General features: G+C 42.0%; 1 protein-coding gene across 2 annotated transcripts; it reads left to right on the forward strand.

The window, feature by feature from the left end:
• The first annotated feature begins 8,301 nt into the window (after positions 1-8,301).
• apoob (apolipoprotein O, b) lies at positions 8,302-14,851 on the forward strand. Of its 2 annotated transcripts, none has more exons than XM_024416358.2 (9): positions 8,302-8,472; positions 10,191-10,307; positions 10,519-10,641; positions 10,790-10,822; positions 11,051-11,105; positions 11,196-11,291; positions 12,714-12,805; positions 13,390-13,479; positions 13,581-14,851. In XM_024416358.2, the coding sequence occupies exons 1-9, from the start codon at positions 8,452-8,454 to the stop codon at positions 13,587-13,589; spliced, it is 636 nt and encodes a 211-aa protein (XP_024272126.1). In that variant the 5' UTR covers positions 8,302-8,451; the 3' UTR covers positions 13,590-14,851. The 2 variants fall into 2 exon arrangements, with proteins under 2 accessions (XP_024272126.1, XP_042164652.1); XM_042308718.1 differs by lacking the exon at positions 8,302-8,472 and adding an exon at positions 8,489-8,838.
• The last annotated feature ends 2,550 nt before the right edge of the window (positions 14,852-17,401 follow it).

Raw genomic sequence — 17,401 nt, forward strand, 5'->3', positions numbered from 1 at the left:
GTACAATATGACAACAGTAAAATACTGTTTAAAATAGGGATGCACAATATATCAGTGTACATATTGGAATCGGCCGATATTAGCTAAAAATGCCAACATCGGAATTGGCCGATGTCTAGTTTAACACTGACGTGTATAACATAGGTACATGATGTAATGAAGCCACATGAATGTTGCGCTACACAGCATTCCTAACTTAGCCCACAATGTTGGCTGTTAATTTATTTTATTTTGTACATTTTTTTCACCTTTATTTAACCAGGTAGACAAGTTGAGAACAACTGCGACCTGGCCAAGATCAGGCAAAGCAGTGTGACACCAACAACAGAGTTACACATGGAATAAACAAATATACAGTCAATAATACAATAGAAAGTCTATATATACAGTGTGTGCAAATGAGGTAGGATAAGGGAGGTAAGGCAAATAGGCTATAGTGGCAAAATAATTACAATACAGCAATTAAACATCAATGATAGATATGCAGAAGATGAGTGCGTAAGTAGAGATACTGGGGTGCAAAGGAGCAAAATAAATAACAGTATGGGGATGAGGTAGTTGGATGGGCTACGTACAGGTGCAGTGATCTGTGAGCTGCTCTGACAGCTGGTGCTTAAAATTAGTGAGGCGGATATGAGACTCTAGCTTCAGTGATTTTTGCAGTTCGTTCCAGTCATTGGCAGCAGAGAACTAGAAGGAAGGCGGCCAAAGGAGGAATTGGCTTTGGGGATGACCAGTGAAATATATCTGCTGGAGCACGTGCTACAGATGGGTGCTGCTATGGTGACCAGTGAGCTGAGATAAGGCGGGGCTTTACCTAGCAAAGACTTATAGATGATCTGGAGCCAGTGGGTTTGAAGACAAATATTTTATTTTACCTTTATTTGACTAGGTTAAGAACAAATTCTTATTTTCAATGTCGGCCTAGGAACGGGCCGAACGACTGCTTGGGGATTTGAACTTGCAACCTTTCGGTTACTAGTCCAACGCTCTAACCACTAGGCTACCCTGCCGCCCCAATATCAATATGAAGCGAGGGCCAGCCAACGACAGCGTACAGGTCGCAGTGGTGGGTAGTATATGGGGCTTTGGTGACAAAACGGATGGCACTGTGATAGCAAATTGGATGCAGTCTAAGAGTGTTGGAGGCTATTTTGTAAATGACATCGAAAGTCAAGGATAGTCCGTTTTATGAGGGTATGTTTGGCAGCATGAGTGACGGATGCTTTGTTGCGAAATAGGAAGCCGATTCTAGATTCAATTTTGGATTGGAGATGCTTAAGAACAAATTCAAGCCGGTTAGGACATCTACTCTGTGCATGACATGTAATTTTTCCAACAATTGTTAACAGGCAAATTATTTCACTTATAATTTGCTGTATTCCAGTGGGTCAGAAGTTTACATACACTAAATTTACTTTGCCTTTAAATAGCATGGAAAATTCCAGCTTTAGGAGCTTCTGGTAGGCTAATTGACATCATTTGAGTCAATTGGAGGTGAACCTGTGGATGTATTTCAAGGCCTACCTGCAAACTCAGTGCCTCTTTGCTTGACATCATGGGAAAATACACATAAATCAGCCAAGAACTCAGACAGAAAAATGTAGACTTCCACAAGTCTGGTTCATCCTTGGGAGCAATTTCCAAATGCCTGAAGGTACAACATTCATCTGTAGAAACAATAGTATGCAAGCATAAACACCATGGGACCATGCAGCCGTCATACCGCTCAGGGAGGATACGTGTTCTGCCTCCTAGAGATGAACGTACTTTGGTGCGAAAAGTGCAAATCAGTCCCAGAACAACAGCAAAGGAGCATGTGAAGATGCTGGAGGAAACAGGTACAAAAGTATCTATATCCACAGTAAAATGAGTCCTATATAGACATAACCTGAAAGGCCGTTCAGCAAGGAAGAAGCTACTGCTCCAAAACTGCCAAACTACGGTTTGCAACTGCACATGGGGACAAAGATCGTACTTTTTAGAGAAATGTCCTCTGGTCTGATGAAACAAAAATAGAACCGTTTGGCCATAATGACCATCGTTATGTTTGGAGGAAAAAGGGGGATGCTTGCAAGCTGAAGAACACCATCCCAACCGTGAAGCACGGGGGTGGCAGCATCATGTTGTGGGAATGCTTTGCTGCAGGAGGGACTGGTGCACTTCACAAAATAGATCACATCATGAGGGAGGAAAATTATCTGGATATATTAAGGCAACATCTCAAGACATCAGTCAGGAAGCTTGGTCGCAAATGGGTCTTCCAAATGTGCAATGACCCCAAACATACTTCCAAAGTTGTGGCAAAATGGCTTAAGGACAAAGTCAAGGTATTGGAATGGCCATCACAAAGCCCTGACCTCAATCCCATAGAACATTTGTGGGCAGAACTGAAAAGCGTGTGCGAGCAAGAAGGCCTACAAACCTGACTCAGTTACACCAGCTCTGTCAGGAGGAATGGGATAAAATTCACAATTTATTGTGGGAAGCTTGTGGAAGGCTTCCCAAAACGATTGACCCAAGTTAAACAATTTAAAGGCAATGCTACCAAATACTAATTGAGTGTATGTAAACTTCTGACCCACTGGGAATGTGATGAAAGAAATAAAAGCTTAAATAAATCACTACTATTAATTCTGACATTTCACATTCTTAAAATAAAGTGGTGATCCTAACTGACCAGACAGGGAACTTTTACTAGGATTAAATGCCAGGAATTGTGAAAATTGAGTTTAAATGTATGTGGCTAAGGTGTATGTAAACTTCCGACCACAACTGTAACTGAGCTGCGGCTCTGGAGTAACATAGAGGGATGGAAGCTGCAACACGCACACACTTTGTCCTGTTAGTAATTTTATCTGCAAAGTGCCTGCACCCACCCAAACAGCTCTTATTAGCAGATAAGATTGGACACACATGTTATCTGTCCCTTCATTTAACTGCAAAATAATTGTTCCTGGAAAGGAGACCAGACAGCCATACTAGCTAACTCTTAAATACTGAGACTCAGGCTACAGCAACTTTGTCACGTAAGTAATTTTATCTGCAAAGTGCCTTGTGGGAGACTGCACCCACCCAAACAGCTCTTAATAGTAGATAAGATTTGACAAGCATGTCAACACTTTGACGAACATACAGTGCCTTGCAAAAGTATTCATCCCCCTTGGTGTTTTTCCTATTTTGTTGCATTACAACCTGTAATTTGAATGGATTTTATTTGGATTTCATGTAATGGACAGACACAAAAGTCAAAATTGGTGAAGTGAAAAATAAAACTTGGGTTAAAAAAAATAAAAACAGAAACGTGGTGCGTGCATATGTATTGACCCCTTTGCTATGAAGCCCCTAAATAAGATCTGGTGCAACCAATTACCTTCAGAAGTCACATAATTAGTTAAATAAAGTCCACCTGTGTGCAATCTAAGTGTTACATGATCTGTCACATGATCTCAGTATATATACACCTGTTCTGAAGGCCCCAGAGTCTGCAACACCACTACGCAAGGGGCACCACCAAGCAAGTGGCACCATGAAGATCAAGGACCTCTCCAAACAGGTCCGGGACAAAGTTGTGGAGAAGTACAGATCAAGGTTGGGTTATAAAATATCAGAAACTTTGAACATCCCACCGTGGCCAGAAAAAAAGCACTTGTTTAAAAGAAAAAAATAAGCAAACCCATTTGGTGTTCGCCAAAAGGCATGTGGGAGACTCCCCAAACATATGGAAGAAGGTACTCTGGTTAGATGAGAATAAAATTGAGCTTTTTGGCCATCAAGGAAAACACTATGTCTGGCACAAACCCAACACCTCTCATTACCCCGAGAATACCATCCCCACAGTGAAGCATGGTGGTGGCAGCATCTGGCAGCAGCTGTGGGGATGTTTTTCCTCGGCAGGGACTGGGAAACAGGTCAGAATTGAAGGAATGATGGATGGTGCTAAATACATTGAAATTCTTGAGGGAAACCCATTTCATTCTTCCAGAGATTTGAGACTGGAATGGAGGTTCACCTTCCAGCAGGACAATGACCCTAAGCATACTGCTAAAACAACACTTGAGTGTGTTATATTATGATCACTACATCCTATGGATTTAGATAGAGCTTTAAAGCACATTTCTGCAGCATTAGTAAAGATGTGATCAATACATGGTGATTTCATTCCTGTGCTTTTTTTAAATACCCTGGTAGGTTGACTGACAACCTAAATCAGGTTGCAGGCACTGGTTACAGTTTGAATTTTTTTCTTGAGTGGGCAGCTTGATGAGAGCCAGTCAATATTTAAATCACCCAGAAATGATGCTTCTCTGTTGAGATCACATACATTATCAAGCATTTCACACATATTATCCAGATACTGTTGAATCGTTGTGACATATGCAATACGAGTGATAGTGTAATAAACTACGTAAAAAATTAATGAATGCTTTAAATTATTATGTGACGTATTATCCAGATACTGACTGTTAGCACTTGGTCTATAGCTGCTTCCCACAAGAATGGGCTTAAGGTGAGGCAGATGAACCTGTAGCCATATTACTTCAACAGTATTTAACATAACATTGTCTCTAAGCTTTACAGGAATGTGGTTCGGGAAATATAGACCGTAACACCTCCTCTGTTGGCATTTCTGTCTTTTCGCTACATGCAGGTAGCCTAGTGGTTAGAGCGTTGGGCCAGTAATGAAAGGTTGCAAGATCGAATCCCTGAGCTGACAAGGTAAAAATCTGTCGTTCTGCCCCCCTGGCCTAGGCCGTCATTGTAAATAATAATTTGTTCTTAACTGATTTGCCTAGTTAAATGAAGGTTAAAAAATAACCATGTACTGCTCCCACTATCAAAGGTATTATCTAAGTGAGTTTGAGAGATACTCAGAATATGAGTGTCATCTGTTACAAGCTAGTTTTTGACTTCATGGACCTTGTTTCTCAGGCTGCATATATTATTATGGGCTATTTTTAACTATTTTCTGGGTTGTTTGTTTTTAATGCTTTACTGGGAAGCTTATCAGAAGTAGACTTGCTCATGTTATTTACAGGTATTGAAAGTAAGTTACACTAACGTTAGCTTACATAACAAGGGCAAAGTTTAGCACAAAAAAGAATAACGCTAACATTAGCTACAAGTATTTTTTTTAAATAATGTCACACCCGTTTTGTCCAGTAACGTTAATGCCATGGCCATATTTATGAATTAAAATGTTGTGAGAATTCTTTTTTTCTTCTCAAATTCAGACCATAAAACGTTCTCTTTTAGCTAGTCATAAATATGGCTAGATAGCTAACGTTTAAATGTCAAAGATATTTATTAGGGATGCATGATATATTGGTGAACATATCGGAATCAGACGATACTAGCTAAAAATGCCAACATCGGTATTGGCCGATGTGCAAAATCTATGTCAAACCTGACGTGCATACCTATATAACATGACGTAATGACGCCACGTAAAATGTTGCACTGCACGAGCAACACAGCATTCCTAACCTAGCCCACGTCTGTTGTGTGGTTCGGGCAGTCAACAAGTCAAGTAGTCATTTAAAAGAGTATGAATATTTCAGCGAGACAACTCAAGGGCGAAATTCATTAAACCAATATAATGGAATTCATTTGCCCTTGACAATCAACCGTTCTCTGTCGTGGGTGATGGTCGAGCACGGTTTCATTACATTGGTGTCAGAAGAGATCGGACCTTGCATCCACGATAGTGCGTGGGCTTGGCCTGTGAGCGCGTTCCTGTAAGACGTAGAGTCGCAAGCTAGCTCGAGGACGCACTCTTTGAAAGGAAGGAGTAGTGTAATGGCCCTGGGTTTATAAGTGCGGATATCGACACTGCCACTCGAGCATTCTTTTGCGGCAGTCGATAGTGCGCTGGACTTTGGACCAGAAGGTCGAGGGTTTGAGACCTGTTCCCTGCGGTTTCATTACAATACTATGGAACACCGTTTGGGTCTTTGCATATCAAAAAAATATACAGTAGCACTGTCAAAGCTGTACAAAAAAGTCTGCAAACAAGCAAACACCGGCCATAAACGATGTATTTACAATACCGCTTTGGTAATAAAGTATAATTAGTTCGACTTCTGGGGTACCTAGCTAGCACCAATACAACCAGCCTGAAAACAATGACCAGTAGAAACTGCAGTCATTTTCATTATTCTTAGCAATGATTTAGGAATCCTTGTGAGTAAGTATTAGCTAGGTTGCCACTTGTTGTTCGCCTATTTAAATTGAACTTCAGGTCATGGAAATAAATAGCTAGCCAGCTACTTAACTCTGTTCCCCAAAGCTAGCGTCATCTGGCTAGTGATGCTCGACCGGATCGGGTTATGCGTTGTGAAGCTAGCCACAATAAGGATTAGGCACAATAGTGGAATTTGCAGTTTGCCTTCAAAATAAAAGTATGTCATTGACAGTGATGCAAATTAATACAAATAGTAGAACTATGCCATTCTTTTATTTTGAAGGCTAAACCCAAAGTCCACTATTGTGGCTAATCCTTATTGTGGCTAGCTTCACATAGACCACCATTAATCAAACAAGAACTGTCTCATAAATTAGGGATATTTTAGATGATGAAACCTAGCTATATAGTTAGCTAGCTAACTATAGCTACTGAAACAGATGTCGTTTTGCTATGTTTTGGGGGAAGAACATTGTTTGCATCCATGAGCTAGCTAACTTTTTTTATGACCAGCACTGTAGGTGTGCGAGACAACTTTACCAGCATCATAGCATACGTATCGATGAGTCGTTGTGACATATACAATACGAGTGATAGTGTAATCAATGTGTAATAACTACGTAAAAAAATGTATGACACGTCTAATAGTGTTAAAAAGTATTATTTTTTTTACACGCAAAGACCCAAATGGCATTCCATAGAAATCCTGGTTGAGAATGAAACGACAGAACAAATGAACAACCAAACAGCAAGTAAGTGAAAGAAATAGGTTTTGATGACATTTAACTGGTAATGGGGACATACGTAAATGCCAACAAAATAACTTTTTGGTCAGTGTGGTGTGTGTGTAAACAAATTCTTATTTACAATGACAGCCTACCCCAGCCAACCCCGGATGACGCTGGGCCAATTGTGTGCCGCCCGATGGGACTCCCAATCACGCCCAGATGTGATGCAGCCTGGATTCAAACCAGGGACTGTAGTGACTATTTATAACTAACCCCTTCGGTCCATGTTAATATCATTGACCCTGGCCACACTACTGTAGTAGGGGTTTGGTTTGCTGAGGCTGACGTTAGCTAGCTAGCCAATGCTCAGTTCAACCAACATCACTATTTTGTACGGCAAGTCGAACGGGGATAAAAACACCAGATTTCGGTATTGTGGAACAGTGACATTTGGTGGTGGCAAACTATAGTACGCATCACAGGTGAGAGCACACGACAGACACGCTTTTCCCCAACACAGTGGTGGAAAAAGTACTCATTGTCATACTTGAGTAAAAGTATAGCTACCTTTTATATAAAATTACTCAAGTAAAAGTTAGTCACCCAGTAAAATACTACTTGAGTAAAGTCTAAAAGTATTTGGTCCAAAATCTACTTAAGTATCAAAGTACAAGTATTCATCATTTCAAATGCCTTATATTAAGCAAAGCAGATGGCACCATTTTCTTGTTTTTAAAATGTACGGATAGACAGGGGCACACTCCAACATAATTTACAAAAGTTGCATGCGTTTAGTGAGTCAGCCAGATCAGAGGCAGAAGGAATGACCATGTATTATCTTTAGGAATGTAGTGAAGTAAAAGTAAAATTTGTAAAAAATATAAATAGTAAAGTATAGATACCCCCCAAAACGACCTAGTTGTACTTTAAAGTATATTTAGTACTTTACACCACTGCCAACACACTCAAGTAAAGCAGAAAAGCTTAACAGTATGAACATTTATTTCTGGATATAAATTACAAAGTGTTTTAAATAGCAGTGTCTACTCAGATTATAGTATATACATTGTTTATCTGATTTATTTTTTCTTTTAGAAATAGTCATCGTACAGGGTGTTTTTATCCACAATATTCTATAATTTTATCCTACTGAGACTGAGGGCTGATTATAAATGCTGAGCTATGACAGACAAGCCCTTTGATTAATACAATACATTTGAAATTATTTCTACTTTTGATACTTAAGTATATTTAGAACCAAATACTTTTAGACTTAAGTAGTATTTTACTAGGTGACGTTCACTTTTACTTGAGTAACTTTCTATTCAGGTATCTATACTTTTACTCAAGTATGACAAAGGTGTACTGTTTCCACCACTGTGTTGGGGAAAGTGTGTCGTATGCTCTCACCTGTGATGCTCACTATAGTGTGCCACCACCAGATGTCGCTGTTGAGATACATATTGTTCCACAATACCGAAATAGTGTTTTTATTGCCGTCCGACTTGCCGTACAAAAGCAAAGTCACCAGGAAGAGAAATGTCAAACGTTTGGAAACTGGTAACGGTTAAACTGTTGTTTTTTTGTAGCTTGTATGATACATTCAGGTTCTTAGAATAGTACGGACTACAAAATGACAACCGTAAAATACTGTTTAAAAGAGTGATGTTGGTTGGGTTGAGCATAGGCTAGCTAGCTAGCTAACGTCAGCAAACCAAACCACTACAACAAGTGTGGCCAGGGTCAATGAAGTTAACATAGACATAAGGGGTTAGTTTTCAATATTCGACATTAGCTAGCTAGCCATATGTATGACGAACTAAAAGAGAAGACGTTTTACAATCTGAATTCGCGATCAAAAATATAGTTACTCGTAAAACGTATTTTTATTCATAAATCTGGCCATGGCATTACTGGACAAACCGGGTATGTCCGAGTTTGTAAATATACTTAATATATTAGCCTTATTCTTTATTTTGTGCACTCGGGAATTATTCAGACCTCTTGTCTTTCCACATTTTGTTACGTTACAGCCTTATTCAATCAATTCAATCTCAACACAATACCCTATAATGACAAAGCAAAAACAGGTTGACATTTTTGCAAATTTAGTAGAAATAAAAAAATATAAGGCTTACATAAGTATTCAGACCCTTTACTCAGTACTTTAAAGCACCTTTGGCAGCGATTACAGCCTCGAGTCTTCTTGGGTATGATGCTACAAGCTTGGCACACCTGTATTTGGGGAGTTTGTCCCATTCTTCTCTGCAGATCCTCTCAAGCTCTGTCAAGTTAGATGGGGAGCGTTGCTGCACAGCTATTTTCAAGTATCCAGAGATGTTCGATCGGGCTCTGGCTCAAGGACATTCTCAACTTGTCTTGACTGTGTGCTTAGGGTCGTTGTCCTGTTGAAGGTGAACCTTCGCCCCAGTCTGGAACCGTTTATATTTCCCTCGATCCTGACTAGTATCCCAGTCCCTGCCACTGAAAAACATCCCAACAGCATGATGCTGCCACCACCATCCACCGGATGGGGAGGGTTGTCCTTCTGGAAGGTTCTCCCATCTCCACAGAGGAACTCTGGAGCTTTGTCAGAGTGACCATCGGGTTCTTGGCCCTTCTCCCCTGATTTCTCAGTTTGGCCAGATCTAGGAAGAGTCTTGGTGGTTTCAAACTTCTTCCATTTAAGAATTATGGAGGCCACTGTGTTCTTGGGCACCTTCGATGCTGCAGACATTTTTTGTTACCCTTCCCCAGAGCTGTGCATCGACACAATTCCGTCTCTGAGCTCTACGTTCAATTCCTCGACCTCATGGCTTGGTTTTTGCTCTGACATGCACTGTCAACTGTGTGACTTTATATAGACAGGTGTGTGCCTTTCCAAATCATGTCCAATCAATTGAATTTACCACAGGTGGACTCAAATCAAGTCATCTCAAGGATGATCAATGGAAACAGGATGCACCTGAGCTCAATTTCGAGTCTCATAGCAAGGGTCTAAATACTTATGTAAATAAGGTATTTCTGTTTTTTTTAATTTGTAATACTTTTGCAAACATTTTTTTTAAACTGTTTTTGCTTTGTCATTATGAGGTATTGTGTGTAGATTGAGGACATTTTTTTATTTAATCCATTTTAGAATAAGGCTGTAAATGTAACAAAATGTGGAAAAAGTCAAGGGGTCTGAATACCTGCCATGAATGTCCTGACTCTTGCCATACATTTACCCATTTACCATAAAGTAATGATCCTGCATCATGATGTGTAACCAATGCCAGGTGCCGCAGTTTGCCGCTGTGTCAGGGGTCCTGGGTCTGATGACGGGCACTGCGACTGTCCTGGCCACCAGCGAGGCGAAGAAGAAACCTGCAGCTCTGAGTCTCAGTATTGAAGAGGTAGCTAGTATGGCTGTTCTGTCTCCTCTCCGAGAACAATTATTTGGCAGTTATATGAAGGGACAGGTGACATGCGTGTCCAAGCTCATCTGCTAATAAGAGCTGTTTGGGTGGGTGCAGGCTCCCACAAGGCACTTTGCAGATAAAATGACTTAGACAGGACAACGTTGCTGTAGGCTGCTCGATTGAAAAGTGTGTGTGTGTATTGCAGCTCCCGTCCCTCTATGTTACTCCAGAGCCGCAGCTCCGGTATGTGGAGCCAGAGGTGGGGCCAGTGGAACAGGGCGTGGCCAAGCTGAGGAAATGGGCCGAGCCTTACACCAACCAGTGTCAGGTACACCCCTCTTCCTCAGAGGTGTATGCCTCTTACTTACCTGTCAACTGGAACACAATGGGTGAATCTAGGCAATCTCATGTGGCACCTCTCTAATTTTCTTTTGGAATTCTCAGATTTAAGGTTTGTGGTTTTTGTTTTCCTGTAGGTAATGGGTCTGGTTGCCCTGGAGAAAGCTGAGGTAGGTCACAGACACTGTCTACCAAGACTTGACACACTAACATACACACAATGAGTTATGCCTCATAGTAATGGCTGGAACGGAATACATGGAATGGTATCAAACACATCCAGACTATTCCATTCCTGCCATTATTATGAGCTGTCCTCCGCTCAGCAGCTTCTTACGATTGAAGCATAGATTAAAGTTCTCTATCTCCTCTTTGTGATGTCATATCTTGTGAAACAGGAGGTCTACAGGACTGTAGAGCCCACTGTGAGCGCCTCTACCAGGACAGTGAGAGGTGAGAAGACACTCATATCATGCAGATACCTTTTATATACACACACATACACAAAACTGTGTCCTCTCTCTCTGTCTCTCTCTTTCTCAGAGACATATGAGTTCCTCAATGATCCTCCTCCGGACCTCTATCCCAGCGTCGGGGTGGTTGGCTTCTCTGGCTTCTTAGGATTGTACCTGGCCAAAGGTAATGTGTACATGCACACACAACTAATGTATCGACGTCGGTTCAATTATTTGAAATCCATGTCATTTTTTCTTCTTCTGTGAGCTCGATATGCCATTACTCTAGAGAGAGATCAGATCAAGGAAGAACTCTGCCATGTAGTAGGAAGTTGTAGTTTTCAGCAGGCCAATATTCAACATAGTCACTAACTACAATGACCAGAATTCATTGCGAACTGCTGCCACTTGTCCTGGCAAGTCTGTAGATGGCTGGCTGGCTGCTACAGCCTGAGCAGAGATGTGATGATGACTTAGAATCCTTAGTTGCCACATCCATTGATATACACGGGTATGTGAAGACCCCTTCACATTAGTCGATTTGGCTATTTCAGCCACACCCGTTGCTGACAGGTGTATGAAATCGAGCACACTGCCATGCAATCTCCATAGACAAACATTGGCAGTGGAATGGCCTTACTGAAGAGGTCAGTTACTTTCAATGTGGGAGCAGTGGAAATGCATTCTCTGGAGTGATGAATCTCGCTTCACCATTCAGCAGTCCAACAGACAAATCTGGGTTTGGCGGATGCCAAGAGAACGCTACCTGCCCGAACGCATAGTGACAACTAAAGTTTGGTGGAGGAGGAATAATGGTCATGGGGTTGTTTTTCATGGTTCCGGGCCCCTTAGTTCCAGTGAAGGAAAATCTTAACGCTACAGCATACAATGACATTCTAGACTATTCTGTGCTTCCAACTTTGTGGCAACAATTTGGGGAAGGCCCTTTACTGTTTCGGCATGACAATGCCCCCTTGCGCATGCGAGGTCCATACAGAAATGCTTTGTTGAGATTGGTGTGGAAGAACTTGACTGTCCTGCACAGAGCCCTGACCTCAACCCTATCGAACACCTTTGGGATGAATTGGAACGCCGACTGCGAGCTAGACCTAATCGCCCAACATCAGTGCCCAACCTCAGTAATGCTCTTGTGGCTGAATGGAAGCAAGTCCCCTGCAGCAATGTTCCAATATCTAATGGAAAGCCTTCCCAGAAGAGTGGAGGCTGTTATAGAAGCAAAAGGGAACAACTCCATATTAACACCCATGACTTTGTAATGAGATGTTCGAAGAGCAGGTGTCCACATTCAGGCCCATCCCTCAGCTTTTTACCACAGATGAGGCAGGATGTCCACTTTAATGTTTCAATTAAGGATTCTAGCTTTAAACTAAGGTGAACAAATTATTGTTATTAAGTGATAAGCAGTAATGGGCAGTCACAACCATCATGGGACTTTTATTAATTGTTTAATTCTGTGTTACAGCATTCAACCCACAATGCATTTAATGTAATAATAAATCATCTAAAACCGGGACTATTTTTCTAAAACCGAACTGGAACTGACCTCAAAAAGCAGTAATCGCTCAGCACTACTCTGTGTCTCTAGGTTCCAGGGTGAAGAGGCTGGTGTTTCCTGTCGGGCTGATGGCTCTTAGTGCTTCCATGTTCTACCCCCAGCAAGCTGCCTCCTTAACCAAGGTGTGTGTGGGTGTGGGGTGCAATGTTAGTGTGTGTCTTCCATCCCTTTTTCCCCTCTCTCTAACGGGAAAGGCTGTGGTTTCCTGTAGGAAGTTCTGGCTGTGAAATAAGAGCGATTGTGTGTGGGGAGGGTATGTGATTGATAGTCTGCCATTTGGTTTCAAAGCGGGGTGCCCTATTCTGGTGTGGATTCCTGGTATATTTTAGGCCTGTTTAATGTTGTTGTCTGAGAGAGGCACACCCAGAGATAGAGAGGATACAGGTGTGTGTTTCTGTGTGCCACAACACAGCCAGATCAGACAGACAGGATGTATGATACAGCAGCAGGATAGGAAAGTGATGAGGAGACAGCCGTTCAGAGGGAGGGAGGAAAGCTGGGACCTCTGACTGCTGACTGGGGGGGGTTTAATGGCTGTATTTCTGTGAGTTATGAATAGTTTAGACACTTAATGAGTGATTAGTTTGTGTTGGGTGTTTTTAAATGACATTTTGTGCACTAAATCTGTCACATGGTTTATCTGATTGAGGTCAGACTTCATAGAAGGTGTTTCAATTTTGTGTGTGTGTGGTTGTCTCTATATCAGGTGAGCAGGGACTCTGTGTACAGCTGGAGTCAGCAGGGTCTGGATGCTGTGCAGACGCTCTGGAAGGACCTGCCATTTGGCAAGGGCAAGGTTAGTCATCATGACAAAGAATCGAAAAAAAGATGTTTGAGATTCAGCTGAGGTGTGTTCAGTAATAGTGATGTGTATTCCTGCTTCCTGTTTCCCCTCAGGCAGGCTGAGAAGACCGAGGACAAGAGCACTGCTAGCTGACACAGAAAGCCTGGACACATCGCATGAGATTTTAAAAGTTAATGGCATCAAAGGTCCCAAAACAATCACATTTTGTTGTGTCATGGAATATTTGGTTCAAACGTAGAGGATAGGTTATAATTGGAGCCCGGCCGGTATATTGTTTCACCGATATTATCCATCTATATTGGCCGTAAAACCCAGTGTTTTATTTGACTGTGCGTGTTCATGTTGTGGGCCTAATGTTGTGTCAGAGTGTGTTTGGGTGTGTATGTTCAATCATGTGGTGTTCCTAGGTGTGGATTGTTGCTGGCCCTCAGGCCCTTGTTCTCCTATGCCTTTGGCACCTGATTTGTTTCATGAAATTGTGAAATCCTCATTGACTGATGTTAATATAGGGGATTAGGATTCTTGGCATGATAACAACGGTTGTCAGAGGAGTTGGACTGCAACTTCTGACAGAATCACCTATATTCACAACAGCCCTCTTTTCCCGAGAGTGTTTCCCTAGGTGGCAACGGTGTGACACAAAGCTCCTCACGGTGCACGTAGTGTTGGCACACAAAACAGAAAACTATTTGAATTTTGAAGGACGTTACATCATGTCATCACACCCACCAGTGGTGAGAGCCTGTTATTACCATAATCTACTGTATGTCTAAATTGGTTGGAACCAGGCTCTTGTCGTAAAAATACAATTTGTTTTCAGTGATATAACCTGGCTTACTAGAGGTGATATAAACTCTGTAGTTCTGGGTGTGCTGCACCAGTGTGGATCGAAATCACATTCAACACTCCTATATGCACCGCGCCTCCATGGTATACACACACCCTAGACAGAGCACCTTAACATACCGCTGTCTCTCCTGTAACATGATACATCACATTCCCTCTTGCTCAGTTACCTTGCCAACTAACCATGCCAACCTGTTGTAACCATGCCAATGGACACAGGAGACTCCTGTCAGCTGTCCTCTGACCTCGTTTCTGTGTTTATGTCTAAATCTTGTTGCTCATGCTTGTTTTGGTTATGTTTCTGTATTTATTTCTAAAGACATTCCACCATCATTGATCCACCACAGAGTGCACTACGATAATGTTGCATAAATTATTTAAACAGTTAAAGATGTTCTTCTACTGAAGGTGATGATTTTCAGTTTAAATTGGTTGATTTTTGTATTGATTGTCTGTTCCCAGAAAACTACTGTCTATAAACAGAGATATGGCCCTAATAAACCAAACTCCTATGTGATTGTGTTATTACAGTTAAACTTCAGCATATATTTACTGGTGCTGGATACATGGAAAGTCATGGTCTGTGTATGCCTCTGTGAGAACACCAAAGACAGAAACAGGGAGGGTAGTCTGTCCATGCTATGAGATAAGTGGGTCATGTCCAAAGGCTATTTTTCCAGATGTGTGTTATTGGTTATTCAAACAGGGATTTATCTTCCCTGCCTGTAAAACCATTTAACCATAAAACATTCATCCGGAGAAAAAGATACGGCGAGGAACTACAGCAGTTCTAGCCTGTCCCACATTTTGATGTACTGTAGCCAACTCCTCTTCCAACACTACCTGATGGGACCAGGTTAACAACACTACTGAAGGTACTGAATCTGCTGTAACCCTGTGGTGGGAGTTACACAATGTTCACTAGTTGTTTTGACGTAGACAGTCCAGTTGAACTCTGCAGTGAGGGTGAGCGAGTGAGTGATAGGTGAGTTGGGGGTGGGAGTGTTGGTTGGTATGACTTGACCCTCAACCTTATCCATCATGCCTTGGCATGTGTCACTCACTGGGGTCATGTTTGCGTGGCTGTGAACGCCTGTGTATAATCATTTGTGTGTATTTGTGCAACAGAGTGATGAACACCTGTGCTAGAATAGAACATTGTGTTTAGTTTGAAAAGGGTTAGAAAAGCTCTCAAGGCCTCATGGGGAGTTAGTGTTTAATCTCCCTGGTGTGTCTTTAAATAGATGGAAACATCACAGGCTCTCTCTCAGCCTCGGCCAATGGTTAATCAGTAACGGGGCACCGTTTAGAACTCTGGACATAAACAAGTCAGGTTCAAAGGTCAGCGAGGCTCATGGGGAATCTAGGATGAAAATACTATTCCCTGTCTGGAGATAAAGGATGCTGTCTCTTTTTCCCTCTTCTCTTCTCTGCCAGCTCAGATGTTCAGTGCATTCGGAAAATATTCAGACCCATTGACTTTTTCCACAATTTGTTATGTTACAGCCTTATTCTAAGGTTGATTAAATTGATTGTTTTTCCCCTCATCAACCTACACACAATAGCCCATAATGACAAAGCAAAAACAGGTTTTTAGATATTTTTTTTAATAAACTGAAATATCACATTTTACATAAGTATTCAGACCCTTTACTCAGTACTTTGTTGAAGCACCTTTGGCAGCGATTAGTCTCAAGTCTTCTTGGGTATGATGCTACAAGCTTGGCACACCTGTATTTGGGGAGTTTCTCAGAGTTGTTCTCTGCAGAACCTCAAGCTCTGTCAGGTTGGATGGGGAACGTCGCTGCACAGCTATTTTCAGGTCTCCAGAGATGATAGATCGGGTTCAAGTCTGGGCTCTGGCTGGGCCACTCAAGAACATTCAAAGACTTGTCTCAAAGCCACTGCTGTGTTGTCTTGGCTGTGTGCTTAGGGTCGTTGTCTTGTTGGAAGGACAACAGACCTTTGCCCCAGTCTGAGATATTGAGCAGGTTTTCAAGGATCTCTCTGTACTTTGATCTGTTCATCTTTCCCTCAATCCTGAATCCTGACTTTCCCTCAATCCACCACCGTGCTTCCACTTAGGTATGGTTCCAGGTTTCCGCAAGAATTGAAGCTTGGCATTCAGGCCAAAGAGAATCTTGTTTCTCATGGTCAGAGTCCTTTAGGTGCCTTTTGGCAAACTCCAAGCAGGCTGGGGTGGCTTCTGTCTGGCCACTCTTCCAAAAAGGCCTGATTGGAGTACTGCAGAGATGAGAGAACCTTCCAGAAGAACCATCTCCACAAAGGAACTCTGTCAGAGTGACCATCAGGTTCTTTCTCACCTCCCTGACGAAGGCCATTCTCCCGATTGTCTCGTTTGGCCAGGCGGCCAGCTCTAGGAACAGTCTTGGTGGTTCCAAACTTGCATTTAAAAGAATGGAGGCCACTGTGTTCTTGGGGTCCTTCAACGCTGCAGAAACGTTTTGATATCCTTCCCTTGTCTCGGCGCTATACAGACAATTCCTTCATCCTCATGGCTTGGTTTTTACACTGACAACTATGCTTCTCGAAATCATGTCCAATCAATTGAATTTACCACAGGTGGACTCCAATCCCAGTTGTAGAAACTTCGATGATCAATGGAAAAAGGATGCACCTCAGCTCAATTTTGAGTCATAGTAAAAGATCTGAACACTAATGCAAGTAAGGTTTGTTAAAATTTTGTTTGACACATTTTCTGAAGACCCGTTTTCACTTTGTCATTATGGGGTAGTGTGTAGACTGAAGAAAATTGAATATTACACAACTTGAGTAAGGCTGTAATGTAACAAAATGTGGGAAAACTAAGTCACACACACACTTGGTCCTGCCCCATTGATATCCTTTGTTGTATTTAAATGGAGTAACGCCAAAGAAACATTTCCAGGAGCTATGTCAGTTCTTAGGAAGGTTTAGAGTGGAGTACAAGTGTCTAGATGCTTGACAGGGTTACAGTAAAGAGGATCCATCTCTGCCTGGGCAAGGGGTTGGAGACCGTGTTTAGAGAATATTACAAACACCACTGGGCCACTACAGGGTTGGCTTC

Source organism: Oncorhynchus tshawytscha, linkage group LG29 (genome assembly GCF_018296145.1).
Source record: "Oncorhynchus tshawytscha isolate Ot180627B linkage group LG29, Otsh_v2.0, whole genome shotgun sequence".
Lineage (NCBI taxonomy): Eukaryota > Metazoa > Chordata > Actinopteri > Salmoniformes > Salmonidae > Oncorhynchus > Oncorhynchus tshawytscha.